The following is a 16949-nucleotide window of genomic DNA, read 5'->3' as shown; positions in this document are numbered from 1 at the left end:
ATCAAAACCCCAAAAATAGTAAAAATGATACGATTCTTGGATGGACTTGCACGGTCTTTGAACACTCAAATTCAATCGGACAAACTGGCATAGCTATCTATTTATCTATCTATCTATGTAGCCCTCGTGTGTGTGTGTGTGTGTGTGCGATATGCTTGCATTGGAACCATCGAGCTTTAAAAACAAGCCAATTTCAATATGTGATGATCTAGCAATTTTTTTCATCACTCGCTCACATGTTTTTCTTTCCTATTGTTTTTTTTTGTTCTTCATTCATTCATTCTTGGATATTTTTTTCCTGTATTCTCAGTCTTGGGCCTTCAATTTTTTTTATATTTTTTTTTGTTCATTCGATGTTTTTGTGTCTCATTAATATCAACGCTCTACGCATCTATTCGTTCATTTTTTTTCTGAACTAAATTCTTGAAATCGATTCTATATTCGACTTGTATATGTTTGTGTGTTAACACTATGGTCCATTTTTATTCTTTTAATGTTTCGAAACATTTGAGCATAACAGAGGCAGCAGAAGCAACGATCACAGGACGATAAAAAAAAAGTTTATTTTTGTCCTTTTTTCCACTATTCATCCTATTTGTCTCTTGGAACACTTTTGGAATATGTTTTTTTTATTGCCATTTTTTTGCATCAAACATTCACCATGATATTTGTACAATATATGTTTGTCCCCATTGTCTGTCCTCCAATCATATATGATGTAGAGTTGTGGAACCAAAAAAAAAAATTAATCACATGCTAATTTTTACTGTTTAATTATAACACAATGAAACAATTTTTTTTTTTGAATACCGATCATTTAATTGTCATTTATTCATTCATTCATTCATTTTTTATTTTTTGCTCATTGAAACAAAACATCCTTGTCCATGTGTAAACGTATGTGATGGAAATTCTGTGTTATTCACACAGAGACACACACACACACATTGGTTGAAAGTTTTTTTTTTAATTAAAACATATATTCATATTATATGTCCATTGGAAAAAAAATTGATGCGACAAAAAAAATGGTGAACATTTTTTTTTTGCAATCTGCTACAACTTTTTTTTTCATTTATGTTTCAAATCGTTGATCGTGTTACCATGTTGAATGAATGAATTTTAACAAAGTTTTTTTTTTCTTAATCATTTATTTGGTTACCAAAGAAAAAAAAATCAATAAATTATCAATTTAATTAATCAATTAATTGGATAATAAATATAAATCAAAATCAAGACAAATAAAATTGTTTTTTTTTCTTAAAAAAAAATTGGTCGTTTTAAACAACGGAAACAACAAAAAGAAAAGCAAAAAAAAACATCAGAAAAGAAACAAAAACAAATAAAGAAAATTCTTATGGCTGCCTATTATATTTATAATACACCAAGAACAATGGATAATCAAAAAGGAAATTTTTTTTTTGTTTCAAGCCTTTTTTTAAAGCTAGAGAAAGATAGAGACAAAAGAGAAGAGAAAGAGAGAGATCAAACGTCAATATTGTTTCAGATTTGACCGTGTTTTGTTTTATCATTTGATGGATTGGATGAATTATTGTTTGGTTTTTCTGTAATCTGTGGTGGGCATTGTTTTTTTTTCGACTGAATCGATATCCATCAAATTGTATTTAGACTGAAAATCAATAATAATGATAGAAGAAGATTTAGCCATTATAATCATAAAGGATTGAAGAATTTGGTGTTGTATTACCGCTTGATGAACTTGAACATTCATGATGAGCTTCATTAGAATTTGGTGTTCCCGATGTAGTGCTAACCACTTGCTGTCCAACCGATTGATGATGATGTGATGATTCATGTGATGAATAATGATGATGGGCATTTAAATGATGTGCTATTGTATCATTTAAATGTGGATGATATTGCGCACAATATTTAATTTTTTGGCTTAAATTCTTATTCTCTTCTCGTAAGGTAACATTTTCCATTTGGCATGAATTCAATCTCATCTGTAATGTTTGCTTCTCGGCAATAAGATCTTTAAGTTGATCCTCAAGATTTCTACGTTGTTCCATACGTTTTGTGCGACAATTTTGTGCATAGCCACGATTTTTCAATGTTCGTCTTTTGGCTTTTACTTTACCGATAGCTTCTTTGGTTAGTCCATTCAATTTTTTGTTAAGCTCACGTACCGATAGATGTATAAGTTGAGTATCATCAATATCACAATTTGTTGATCTAATAGAGCTATTATTACTTGTTGATGTATTGAATTCATTGCTAACATTAGATTCACTACTTTGACTCGAATCATTACTGGTTCGACTATCATTACTACTAGCGCTACTATTGCTATTATTACTATTGCTTCCGTTACTAATGCTTTTGGTATGGTGATGATTATGATGATTATGATGCGTTGTGGTCGTTTCATTGTTAATTTTTGTTGACACTAAATGACGATTACTATTTTGATGGTCACTATTGATGGAAAATTGATTATTGCCAGTATTGTTATTGGTATTCGCTGCTGCTGATCCAGACATCAAATGATGATGATGATGATGGTGGTGGCTAATCGGATACGGATATGTATTAGCATTATCATTCATGTGTGGATGTGAATGCATCATTGTATGCATTGCCGCTGTACTTTGTGGTGAATGATTCAATGATTGAACACCATGGCCATGACCTGATAATGTGTTACCATTTTGTAAGATGTGCAAATCATGTGAACTATGATGATGTGCTGTCAGATGTGATGGATGTGTGCCTGCTAGTTGATTTCCCGGTGGTGCTGTATCGCCATGAATCGGATTTGAATCAATCGAGCTCATTCCACCACCATTCATGAAAATATTGTTACTGTGAACAAGCCGATTGTGCACCCCATTAGCCATTGGATTCATGTAACTATTGTGTGCTGAAATGTCCAAATAGTCTCGTTTCATTGATGACGACATCCAACTTGAATCTATCTCTGATCCTGTTTGACCCCGTAAATCTAATGGACCATCTGGTGCACCACTTAGAAGTCCATTGTTGCTCCTAAATGCAAGCCATGGCATATTGTGGCTTTCTTCAACAAAACTCATCCTATTGCTTGGATCAATCATTGCTGGAGTGATAATCGGTGTGGCCATATTCGAACTGGAAATGGATGTGAATGCTGATGCCGTTTCAATAGGTGAATGTCGCATTGGTGTGGTGGTGTTCAAAGAATTATCGGTCGAATTCATTGTTGTTAGTTGCGAATGTTTATGATGATCATTTAAATTATTGTGAATATTATTATGTACCATACTATTCCCGTTGACCATATTATTGCACGATGTCTGTGACATTGATGTTTGATTAACACATGCTAATACATTGCCTAAATGTTGATCCATTTTATTCACTACTGATAGTTTATGGATATTTGTTGATGGTTCTTCGAATGCATTCAAATCAATATTGGCTAATTCCTGCATATAATCTTCTGATGATAGATTGCCAACAGCTTCCATCTATAAAACAAATTAAAAAAAACAACAATAAACACATGTTTATAAATTTTAAAAATTGACAAAATTTTAATGATATAATCTTGTGATTACATAATAAATGCTGATTCAATATTCGTCTAGTTATCATTCAAATCATCATGACATAACATTATGTTAGATACGACATATTATCTTAGGTAAATGAATCCATCTATCTTTAGATCAACGAGGATATAATATTTCCTGATGATAGTCTCAAAGTTATGGCCAATTGTAATCAAAAAAAAAAAAAAAAAAAACTTTTACACCGAGTTTGTGCAAAAGGAGGTACCTAAAAGTTCAACCTTCTTTTAGTAAAAGATATCGGCCTACTTGCCGGATCCTTGGTTTGTTCCTAAGTTATTTTTCTGGTAAGAAAGATGCGTCGTTCAAATCACATTCGTTTATGTATGTGTGAGTGTGTATGTGAAAGCAGCCATATATAATGATAATCTGTTCATTCCTATGTGTGTGTATTGTGTATATATATGTGAATTGTCGATTTTGTGAACACAATTTTATTCGCATGGTAAAGAATGAGGACTACAATTAGTATAGTAGTTATATTATACAATGACGTATATAACGGGCGTCGGGCGACATAAGACATTCTATGATTCACACGAATATATATACACACACACACACACAAAAAAATTCTGCTTGTAGGCTGGTTGTCGTCTCTTAACAGAATCAATGTGTGCATGTATTATATGCTTTATGTTATATACAGACAGAATCGATGATGATCACAGTGTAACTGAGCAATTCATCCATTCTTTTTCATTCTAATTGTCATTTTGATTATTTTCCTCACATTCGTTTTATTCACATATATGTGTTGTATATGCGCAATTTTAATTTTGATTTTTTTTTATTCTCACCATTCTCTCTCTCACTTTTTCTATTGTATCGGCCCACCTCAAACATCGCCAACAGTATTCATCATCACCATCATCATTTTATTATTATAAATGTTTGTATATATGTTATATATTTGAAAAATAAATAGATAATGGATGGATGGATGGCCGTTTCAAGCGCAAACTCAATCACGCAAGACGGCATTTTTATATCACACATACACACATACATAACAAGTTTGAAATTTCGCACTTTCTCTCTCTCTCTCTCTCTCTCTCTTGGCCTTTATCTTTGTCAAAACATGAAATATAGGTTCAACCATCATTCATTTATTTTTTAATATTTTCACACTCCTACACAAACACCATACACCAAAACATTTTGTCATTCATCTCTAATTGAGCTCATTATAAGTTCATTTGCATATTTGTTTGTCATCTTGTGTCTATGTGTGTGTGTGTGTGTGTGTATTTACATATATGATGTGAATGTTCAATCATATTGCAAAATCACAAATATGTAAATCAATGTGTTTGATTGAATTATTTGAATTTAGAAATTTTAAATTTTCATATATATTTTCAATCAAAATTAATCAATTGAAACTTTGATTTTTTTTTCTATTTCGGGTGAAAAAAAAGTTTGCGAAAAAAAAAATTCTCATTTTGAATTGTCAAATTCTTCAACAGCATCACTCGAATTGCACGTATACGTTAGTCAGAATTTCTTTAAAAAAAAATTCATGTTTTTTTCATTGAAATTAAAAAATCATGAATTCATTCATTCATATTCAAAAATTCTGTATAAAAGAATTCAAGTGCAAATTTTCACTTCATAACAAAAAAAAAAAATATTTGTTTATCACATAAATCGGAAGTAATAGTTCAAATGTTACAGAAACTTTAAAGTGGCCAGCTTAGTTCAATAAATAGTAACAAAGAAAAAAAAACAACAAAATCAGGATTTATAAATCAAGTGTGATCAAGTGAAAAAACAAATATTAAACAATTTTTTTTTAGAGCGAGAAAATGACAACAACAACAATTGAAAATTGAAAGAATAAATGAGCGACTTTTTTTTCGAACAAATCCCTAGTAGAATTGATTCAATTCAAGCGATAAAAATAAAGTAAGTGGTGAATGATGAAAGAAAGAAAGAAAGAAAAAAAAAGATTTCAACTTGAGATTTTGTTTGTTCACACTCATTTTTTTTTTACGTACGAAACATACGTACTTTACACACTCGGAAAAAAAAGAACAGTAATGATTCTTTATGTTTGTCAAATCTTTGTGAATTCTTTTATCAGAGAAAGTAATTCTGTATGTTGTCAAACTTTTTTTTAAAAATGTAAAAATCATGTACCATATAAACACACACGCACACACACACACTGACAAACGAATATACATGAACGAACGAAAAGGTCAAATCAATGATCTGATCAATGGCCATCAGTGATTTATTATCCCGTGGAAACCAAACGTTTTTGTTTGATAGCAAAACATTTTCATCCATTTTTTTTTTTTGAAAATAATAATTTAGAATTTATTTCACGAGATTCCAAATTGTTTTTTTTTCCATACTACTGTTCACATTTTTGTATATTTTCATAAGCACGTTTTTTTTCAAATACTTACAAATCAATGCCGTCATATGCGAATCACGTATTAAGTGACAACGACAATAATAATGGTAATGTTTGGATGTCTCATTTTAGCTGTCAGCTGATGATGATGATGATGATGATATTATCAAACACATAGACATATCACATTAGAAAAAGACAGAAACATATTTTGAATTAAGAATAATTCAAAATTTGAAAAAATTGTCACGATACACATAAAATCATAATGATCATTTTTTTTTTGAATTTCAATTTAATTTAATTGAAAATTGATTTTAATTTTTTTTTCTAATTTAAAATTCAATGATTAAAAGTTGACACAAGTTTTTGGAAGATAAATTTCTTTTATATAAGCAAAAAAAAAATAGAGAAAATTCTTAAAAGTATAAAAACCAGATTTTCTTAGATATAAACATACACATACGCACGAAAAAAAGGAAGAAAAAAAAAGGGGGGGGGGGGGAAAAAGGAGGGAAAAAAAAAAAAAAGGGGGGAAGAAAGACACATACATAGCCAACAAGTTGACGGCTTGGATGCTAACAATAGACTGATGGAGATGTCGACGAGTGAGTAATTCGAATGAATCAAGAATTTGAAAAATAAATAATACCGACAAAGAAGACGTTTAGTTGTTCAACGTTGTGAATATTGAAGAATTCGATTATATTCATTTATTTTTACATCATTCAACTTTTCATTGTACAGAATTTGTATTTAAAATTTCAAATCAACTATTTACATGTTGATTATTCTATGGTGGCTACCTGTGTCTTGAAAAAAAAATTTATAACGAATGTAAATGCATATGTTATTGCATAAACATATCGATTCTGTGTCTAAATACTAAATGGTCCATGAAGCCATTTTGGAACTTGAATCGAGATCGACATGCCACAAGATTCCGATACGCGTGTGTGGGTGCGCGCGCTTACATATCATTCATCTATCCACCAGTCTAATCATCCATTCATTTGGTTCATAAACAAATATATAACGGTTAGTCTTTATCTGTTTTTCTATATATAATATATATTTGGTCAGTGTCATAAAAGGCGGTACCATATTTTGACATTTTCATATCGTTTGCAATAAAACAGAAAGATTTGACATAGTGTGCATTCATTCATTCAAAAGTTGTAAGCATCAAAAAAAAAAATTTCAGTAAAAAGGATTATTTACCTTAATTTGAGAATGCATGATGATCAATCGGGTATTGAGATCGATGTAGAATTGTCTTTTTTTTTAGATTGTTGTTACTTATAGTATGAATTTTTTTTACAGTTGAAATTTGATGAATTAATTCACACAATATACAATGAGATTAAATAAATATGATGATTATGATTATGATGATGATAATTCATATATATAAATTAAAATTCTATTTACTACTGAGGTATTGTTGATTATTAATGACGACCAATGATTAATATGATTGAAAAGTTGGCTTTTTAAATAAGTTCATGATCACCATCACCATCACCATCATCATCATCAACATCACCATAATCATGATAATCATTTATGCTATGCTATGATATGCAATGGGTACTTATGATGATGGATATTCATCATGATCAATGTTGATGATGATGATGATGATGATCGAAATCCAATTGTTAAAGTAGTTATATAAAAACTGGGTATATGTTTTTTGAAATGTGCAAGTAGAAAGGGAAATACATTATCGAATCGAAATTTTTTTTTTCTCTTGTTTCATTGGATACTTAGTGATTTACATCATGCAATATGATGTTGATATATGTCAAATGAAGCCATCATATATTCATATCCATATCTTTATTAATATGTTGAAGCAAATGTATTATTTCTATGCATATTTGACATTGGACATACACAATGGAAACAAAAATCCAAACGGAAATTCAAAAAATTCTGATGAAAAAAAAAATTAAAAACAAGAAAAAACTTTGATTCAAAAAAAAACCTAAACACAATATTTGAAAACATGAAAAAAAAATTATTGAAAACAAGATCGTCTTTTACACACACACATATACCAAATCGTTTGAATAATAAACGTCTAACATTCAAATGAAGCACTGCTATACATTCATTTCTGGTATCTTCTTATCTTTAACGATAAATAATCAAATAAACTATCGAAATGTTAGCCTTTGACGCCCAAAATGATAAGTGATTAGAATTTTTTTTTTGTTTATGTGTGTGTATGTAGCTTATTTTTCACTAACAATTTCAAATATAACTGTATTTGATTGGAAAAAAAACAAAAAAAACAAAAGAAAATATCAAAGTTTTTTCGGTTAAAAAAACAACAAAAAGAAAATGGGTGGAAAAAAATGATTAAAAATGAAAATCTTTTAATATTAGCCATAAAGGATTGACATACATTCGATTTGTTTTAGTTTTTGTTAACTGTTTACTTCACACACACACTCACACAATTCAATTCCTGAATCTTAAAATCAATCATTTCAGATAAATGATTCGATTCGTTTCATTATATCAACATATTTTTTTTTGTTACAGTGTACTGTTACTATGTCACATTTTTTTTGTTCATGTTATTCAATTGAAATGTTTTTCCATGAATTTTGCAAATGTATTTATTTTATTTCATTCCCTATGATCATAACATTTTTTTAGAATGATTATAATCCAGTTGCATTTATTTTTACAGCGTGTGCATGTGAGAAGATAATCGATCGATAGATTTTTTTTTTCACTTTCTTTCCAACTACGATCATGATAATTATGATGATGATGATGGTGGGGGTGGTGGTGGTTGTGTCGGTGGTGGTGGTCAAGTTCGTGGCAGGTTCTCACTTTTCCTTTCGAAATGTTTCAATTTTATCTTTCTGGTTGTTTTAAAACATTTTTCCTGATAATAGTATCCAGATCTAAATATTTCTCTTGGTTTTACAAGTTTACCGATCAACTTGCGATAATAACCAGAAATAAATGTGTATGTATGTGTGTGTGTGTGTGCGTGCCAATGGTATATTTTCCTGATAGATCAAACAGAGAATCAATGAGCATCACAAACGAGCGAGTTAAGTTATCAATTTGCTGAAGTTTGCAAATCTTGCTTTTCATTCATTTTTGTTTCGCTATTTTGTGTGTGTGTGTGTGTGTGTGTGTGTTGGTTCGTTGTTGTTTGATTTTTTCTTTCTTCTTATTCTTATTGGCTGATTTTTTTTCCATATATCGATTCAAATATTTTTTTTTTGGTCATAAATCTATTAGCTACAGCATAGCATAGCTTATATTTGTAATATAGCCCATAAGATTAAAAGCAAAGGCTTTTTGATATGATTTTTTTCCCCTTTCTATGTTCATGATCTATGTTGTCACAATCGGCATTGATTATTGAATTAATTTTTGTTTTTTTGTTTTTGTTTTTGTCCCATAGTTTTAATACAAATGTATCTTTTTTTCACAAACATTGTATCTATGCTTAAACTTTGAAGCCATCAGAAGAAGTAATCAATTTATTTACTAAAAATAAATTTCATAATTTCTTATTTTGATTGACGATTATGGTTTGATACAATTTGTGGTTGATTGAATTCAACTGTATTTTCCGGTTTTTTTTTCATCATCATTGTCAATTGCCATGCAATGGCTGTGTTTGCATCAATAATGACCTTTGATTTTTTCTCTCGCTTTCTTCTCTGGTTAAGCTAACCACAAGCAATAGCCAGCCTGATCTGTGAAAAAAAATAAGGCCAATAAATCAAATGGTCCAATTTTGGTGAAATCAAAATTCAAAACATATTTTCCATATATGATAATTTTTTTTTCTTTTGACTATTCAATTCTTGGAACACACACACACACACACACATACATACACACATTAAATTTGTCGATAAATGATCGAAACAAAATGAAATTATATATGCTACAGCATACTGAACAGCAGCCGTTTTATACAATATCAGAACATACGAAAAAAAAATGATGCAGAACGACAGCAGAAAAAAAAATCAAATAAAATTGAAAAAACACAAAAAAAAAATAAATTCAATTTTAAAATCGCAAAAAAAACATGAAATTTTTTTCAATACCATAAAAAGGTGGAGATAATTCGTATTTCACGAACAGTGAATGGCGTTCAAAGTTTTGTTTTGTTCTTGTTTTTCATTTAGATTCTATCTGTGGTCAATTTTTTGCAAAAAAAAAAATGAAATGCGACATTTTGATGGGTACCAAATGGCGGCTAAATTTATGATGTGTCGATGTTTATCACCACGTACACAAACACACACACATACATACAAAATCAAGGAAAACAAAAAACAGATAAACATGTTTTTGGATAGAAAAAAAATCGCTCAAAAGATTTATTGTTAAGTTTCAAACCAACTTATGGATAAACATTCAATTTATATTTTGAATTCAAGTTTTAAGCTTCAATTGATTGAAAATAAGCAAACAAAAAAAAAATTCAATTTATATGAAATTATGAAATCATTTTTGAAATAGATGAAATCAATTGGAATGGGAAAAAAATTCAAGTTGAATGCATGGATATTCTGGAATTTCAGGCTCGATCTTTGCTCTCTGACCGATGACCGCCAATAATCGCTGTTGTTCAACTGTGAAACTGAAAATCTTTTTTCTTTAAACAGAATAACGCTTCATCGAAACTTGTGCACATCAAAAAATTATTCACCAAAAACCAAATAGTTGAAAAAAAACAAAATTCATATTTACCAAATACTTGATTCAATATTCTATAGTAGCCATATACTATTTCGAAATTTACACTTGACGATTTTCCGCTGTCATATAATGCTGCTTGTTCTTTTCCTGTTTATTTGACCGATAAAAAAAGATGATTTTTTATGATTTAAAAAAAATATAAATTGTTTGCTTCGCTGATTAATAGTTATTGAATTTGTTCAAAGAATTTCAAAGGAATTTATTCCACACATCGCTAATGTGTGTGTGTGTTTGTGATGCACATGGCGTTAAGGAACTTATTGTATTTTGTTAATGTGTGTATCGATTCTAAAAGTAATTAAATTTAAGCATCATTTTAGCTTCATCGATTTTAAGTGTATTGTAAAATAAAACAATCAGGTGACAAGAAATCAGCAAAAAATTTGTGAATTGATCGTAAATTTTTGTTTTGTTTTGTTTTGTTTTTATTTTGTTTTTATTTCATATAGTTACATTTCAAATATTCTAGCTGCCATACCTTCCGGTTGAGTGCACAGATTCTTAAAATAAGTATGTATGTATATGTTTTCTCAGAATTAAAATAAACAAAATAGAAAATGATGGTTAGCTTTTTTTCCTCCTATTCATTTTTGAATGATGATAGGGGGAGGAGGTAGTATTTTCCTCGAATTTTTTTTTCTTTTAACCATTTATCTAATCGTATGATCAAAAAAAAAAGAAAATTAAATTGATCGATTCAATATCACACAGTGTATTGATTTTTCTTTTACACATTCCATTTCAGTATTGATTTGTATCAATAAAATTATCATAAAGAATCAGTTTCGCTTTTTTTTATACTTTCGATCTATGATCTTAAATACAATCATTCGAGCTTTGTCAGCGCTTTAAGCTTATTGACAGTTATTGGAGCATTTTTTTTTTAATTATAACTTTCCATCATAATGATGATGTTGTTTTTGTTTTTGTTGTCAACGAAAATCATATGTCATTGAGATTCGAAATTTTTTTTCTCCTGATTTTATTTTGATGTTATTATTATAACATGTTAATTATCATCATCATACCAGTTTTCATTTTATATTGGATGTGAAAAGTGAATTTTTTCTTTTTTTTTTTGACCAAACATGAACTATTAATAGTGTAGAATCATATATGGTCGTAGAAAACAAATGTTTTTCCATTTTTTTTTTCGTGCCGGTCCATTAAATTTTTATGGCCATAATAAGTAATATTTTTGTTTAAAGGATTCCATAATATATAACGGCATATCATAGGCGATACAAAGCAGAGCAAAAAAAAACCTAAAGCAATCCAAACTTAATTATTCATTGTCGTTGTCAAATCAATTCTTTAAACAAAAAAAAATAAAATAAAATTAATGTGAAAATAACGATAATGGTGATGATGATGATGATGATGAAAAAAATGGCGATGATGGCGATAAATATGAGCTTATATCATATGATGATAATGATGTGAACCGTGTGAACAAAAAAAAAAAATTTTTTTTTTTCATTTACACACACACACACACACAAACATAGAATATGAATGAACAATTTAAATGTAATGTAATGTGAATTACTATTTTTGTTATAGCAAAGAAAAAATAAATGCCAGAATACTATCAGTATTTATAGAGAGAGAGAGAGAGAGAGAGAGAGAGAGAGAGAGAGAGAGAGAGAGAGAGAGAGAGAGAGAGAGAGAGAGAGAGAGAGAGAGATACAAATAAATATTCACACATAATTCATAATGATGATTCCGATACATACATCATGTTTATGTGTCGTATTTTTTTTTTTTTTTTTTCGTCAAAAACTAACTATAGTGTATTTGTGAACATTCAAATGTAGTAAATTAATTTTTTGTTTGTTTGTTTGTTTCGCTTTAGTTTTGTACAGATGTTTTATTCAATAACTCGGATAGAGTGTTTGAGATGAAATTTTTTCCCTCTCTCTCTCTATATCTATAGCTAGGATCAATTTTAATGAGCTAGATCAATATATAAATCGGCCTTTGTAAATTCAATTTCTGACCATAATGTTTTCACCATTATTTGTTTGTTTGATTATTTTATTTTCAAAGTTTTTTTTGTTTGTGATGATAAAAATTTTTTATTGATCAAAAATGATCAGATGATAGAATTACATTTATTGTTTTTGTTCATATCATCAAATACAAGATAACAACAAATAAATAATGCAAATAATATTGTTTTTTATTTTCTCCGTCGATAATGACAACGACGATTTCAACAATGACAATTATAATCATTTGACAAAGATTTATACACATTTTGTGGTCGCCGCCATCGACGTCGTCATCTTCAATGAATGTATGTGTGTGTGTGTAAGAGGAGAATGACAAACATCAAACAAACAAACAAGCCAGAGAAAAAAAAATGACGGAATTATATGATGATGACGAACGAACGTGTATGATCCATATAGCAATAGAGTAATGTATTAACATTTCTATAGAGAGTCACAAAAATAAGAAAGCAAAATTGAACCAAAAAAAAAATAGAATACAACCGCCAGATGACATAAAAATAGAATTGAAAAATGCATCAATCCAAAAAAAAGTATTATTATTATCGTTATTGTTGTCACAATTGGCATTATATGCACAAAAATGTGAATGTGTACTCATATACACACACACACACAATAAGTATTGTCTTATGACTTCATCATCATCATCATCATGATTGTGATTCTTCATTTAATACATATCTTTGATGACAATGTCGATATGGTTAGTAGAGCGTTTCCTCGTTTTTTTTTCTTTCATTCATTTTTACATTCTGTTTTTGTGTCTGGATCATTGGTTTGTTTTCAAAATGGATTTGTCGTTGAGGATTTTTTTTCGAATGAAAAAAAAAATTTTTTTTTGGCCACCACCATCACCACAAAGATGGATCGAATTACTTTTGTTGTCTATCAAATGTCTACAATTCATTTATTCATTGTTGTTGTCATATTTTTTTTTTGTTTCGGAAAAAAAACAATGACAATTATGAAAAAGAAAATGATACTTTGATTTTATTCGATTTTGTTAATTAACTCGTCAGAAAACAAAAAAAAATATAAACAATCACATATCGTTTTTCCAATATGTCATTCATCATTTGATTTTTTTTCATTTGAAATATAAAACTCATTGATGACAACAACAAAAAAAACATTGACCATCATAATAGAATTATGAACAAATCTATGGGTTTATGAATGAAAAGATTTCAATAATAATACGATTTCTTGTCAGAACATTCTGTTTCTCCCCCCTTCATTTCGATATATAATATTCATTGATTCATTCATTCATTCATACGATTACTTACATATGCTGTCGAAATCCATTTAGAAAGATCGGAAGTCGCTAAATGCAATAGGATTTTCTCTGATTTTTTTTTCTTTTGATTCCAAGTATTTTTCTCCAAGTAGTTTTCGTAAATTTAATTGAACAACGTAGTCACCACCACCAACACTACTATCATCGTCATCATCATCATCATCATCGACATAGTCATTGAATACAATCTAATTTTAATTCCATTTCCATTCAGTAAAAACTAGTCATTCATTCTTTCAGTTAGTCAGTCAGTCATTCAATGTGTTTAGACAGGCCGCCACACAGTAGACACTGGTATTTGTCTCTGTGCATTGCACACTATGTACATAGCCAATCGCATATGCTAAAATGATACACTTTTTGGGATCATTGACGAGAGGAGGGAAAAAATGGAGGGCAAGAAGGAAAAGAATCTCACTTACAATTTTTTTTCCATGGTTATATTTCAGTGTTATTCACTATCATCGCTAAAACTATTCATTCAAATTGAAGTCTTTTCATGAGAAATTAGACGCAAGCCAAAACAAAAGATTATATTTATGGTAATGAATGATATATCTAAACACACACACACACATTTGGATAAAGTTCTGGGAGAACGAAAATAACAAAAAAAAACTGTCATAAAACCATTATTCCGGGATGAATTCCGTAATCATTGATGCGACCGAATGAAATTGACAGCTACATATGATGATGAAATTGACTAAATTCGTTTTTGATTTAAATTTTTGTTTTGTTTGAAAAAAAAATCTTTCACTTGAATAGATTTCATTCCTTTATGGATAGAATATTTTCAATCCACCTTCCTGATTCAGGTTAAATTTGTCGAGAATAATTTTGATCAAGATATGATGGGATGATAAAACACAAATGTGAACCATATCAAATTGTAATTCTATGTTCATATCTAGATTCGTTTCGTTTTCATCATCGTCATTTCATGTCATCATCATGATCATCATCATCGTCATTGTCGTCGTCGCTGAGTAGAATGAAATGTATTTTAATTAACATACAATGTTTCTTCCTACCAAACTTCCTAATGATTCAATTTAGTTCATCTTAGTTGAATCATTATCGTCTGCATTGATTGTCGTCGTCTTTGTCGTCGTTGCTTTCATCATCACAATATATAATGTTCGCTCATCAAGTTAGACACTTTTAAATTATCCCACCAATTTGTCACATCAAAGTCAGAATTTAGAACTTATGCACATTACATTTATTCATTATTGTTGTATGAATATAATGTGGTTACATAATCATTCACAAGTAAAAGTTATTTAAATTTTGACTTTTGGATAAATTTCATAGATAACTTGCCCTCATAATCATTGGAATATAATCATCATTTTGTTTTTATATTCAGAAATATTCTATCGTATGAATACAATTATTGGCAGCTAGACAAACAATTTATTCGATTCTTGGCATTATAATACTTAGCCTAAGAATACAACTTTTTTTTTGTTTGTTAGAATTATTGTTGTTTTTGACTAGAATTTAGTATTGCATTGTTTCTGCTGTATAGCTAGAAAATTCACATCGATCACTATTGTCCAATTGTTTTTATGGTATACATAAATGAATTGTATAAATAACGACAATGTGATGAGAGGGCCTAAAGTAAAGTCAGTCTAAAAGTGAAATTATAATAATTAGATAGATGAACCACACAAGTTGTTGTTGTTGTTAGTATTGACGATATTAGTATAGAGATACCACAAATTGAATTTCAGTTTCAAAAAAAAAGACAAAAGATCATCTTTGTCTCCAACATGTATCAGTGGACGTTTTTGTTTATTTGAATCATAGAACACACACATACATACACAAATACACTACGTATATAAGCTTCTATTTTTCCATCTAAATGATAGTAAATTATTGTAGGGATTTCCTTTCAACCCTAAAGAAAAGTTTTTCTTTTTTGACTATTCTATCCTTTCGTTTTTGGACAACTTTATTCTAATTATGTCTATAAATATGTGGCATCCATTCACCACAGCAAGCAAACGGACATCATTAGACCACAAAACTACTAAATGAAAATGATCTCATTGTTCTCATGTATGTGAAGAAAAGAATTATTCATCCTCTCAATACTTTTCGATTCATTTATCCATCCATCCATCCATCTATCCAACTACCAACCGATCGACCAATTTTTGTTTTATTTTCCGATTCTGACCAACCAAATAATAATAATATAATAAAAATAATCTTTCTTGTTGAACAAAACCGATATGGCCAATATAATAATCATAACCAATTCATTCTGGTTCATTCATTCATTCATTCATTTTGATCAATAAGCTTCGATAGGCTTTTTATAAACTAATAAATCAATATTCTGATGTTCAAAACAAATTATATTTTTCCATGAGAAATGGAATATTCTTAATAGTATTGCATAGTATTACAATGAGCAATATATTAAATATTTTACGCTGAAATTATTTCATTCCATATATACAAATGTAACGAGAAATAATAATGGAAAATCTATTGCTATTGTATCGGATTTATTTGTGTTTTTGTGTGTGTGTGTGTTTGATCGATTCTCAAATAAAAAAAGGCATTCTTTCATATTTTCATTAATAATGTCCAATTTGCCTTTTTTTTGCCTATTTTTTTTACAATATATTATTCAGACATTCGGAGATGTGTTCAGATTTATAGAATTCATGTATTTTTTTCAAGAATTTTTTTTCTCTGTAGGATATATGTAGCATTCCGTATATTATATTGTTTCAAAATATTCTTGAGGATTAAAATTTGAAAAATTTTAAAATTTCAATTTGAATGACCATTTAAATGCAAAATTTTTTTTTGTTTGATGAATGCAACGTGCTTGAAAACAATTCATGTTGACATGAGGACAATGTCGTTGTTCAAGTGAAGTTCAATAATCTAATTTCATTACAATGCTGATACAT

General features: G+C 29.1%; 1 protein-coding gene across 4 annotated transcripts; it reads right to left on the bottom strand.

Annotated features, from left to right (window-relative positions):
• Positions 1–1131: 1131 nt before the first annotated feature.
• LOC124491917 (uncharacterized) lies at positions 1132–7841 on the bottom strand. Of its 4 annotated transcripts, XM_075731944.1 has the most exons (3): positions 7159–7841; positions 1709–3470; positions 1132–1630 (listed from the first exon to the last, which is right to left on the bottom strand). In XM_075731944.1, exons 1-3 carry the CDS (start codon positions 7174–7176, stop codon positions 1626–1628), a joined length of 1785 nt encoding a protein of 594 aa, XP_075588059.1. In that variant the 5' UTR covers positions 7177–7841; the 3' UTR covers positions 1132–1625. The 4 variants fall into 4 exon arrangements, with proteins under 4 accessions (XP_075588059.1, XP_046910593.1, XP_046910594.1 ...); XM_047054637.2 differs by having other exon boundaries at positions 1183–3470; XM_047054638.2 differs by lacking the exon at positions 7159–7841 and adding an exon at positions 5990–6402 and having other exon boundaries at positions 1183–3470.
• Between the last annotated feature and the right edge of the window lie 9108 nt (positions 7842–16949).

This window comes from Dermatophagoides farinae, chromosome 1 (assembly GCF_024713945.1).
Source record: "Dermatophagoides farinae isolate YC_2012a chromosome 1, ASM2471394v1, whole genome shotgun sequence".
Lineage (NCBI taxonomy): Eukaryota > Metazoa > Arthropoda > Arachnida > Sarcoptiformes > Pyroglyphidae > Dermatophagoides > Dermatophagoides farinae.
The sequence above is the reverse complement of the archived record's forward strand: the minus strand, read 5'-3'. Positions and strand labels throughout refer to the sequence as shown.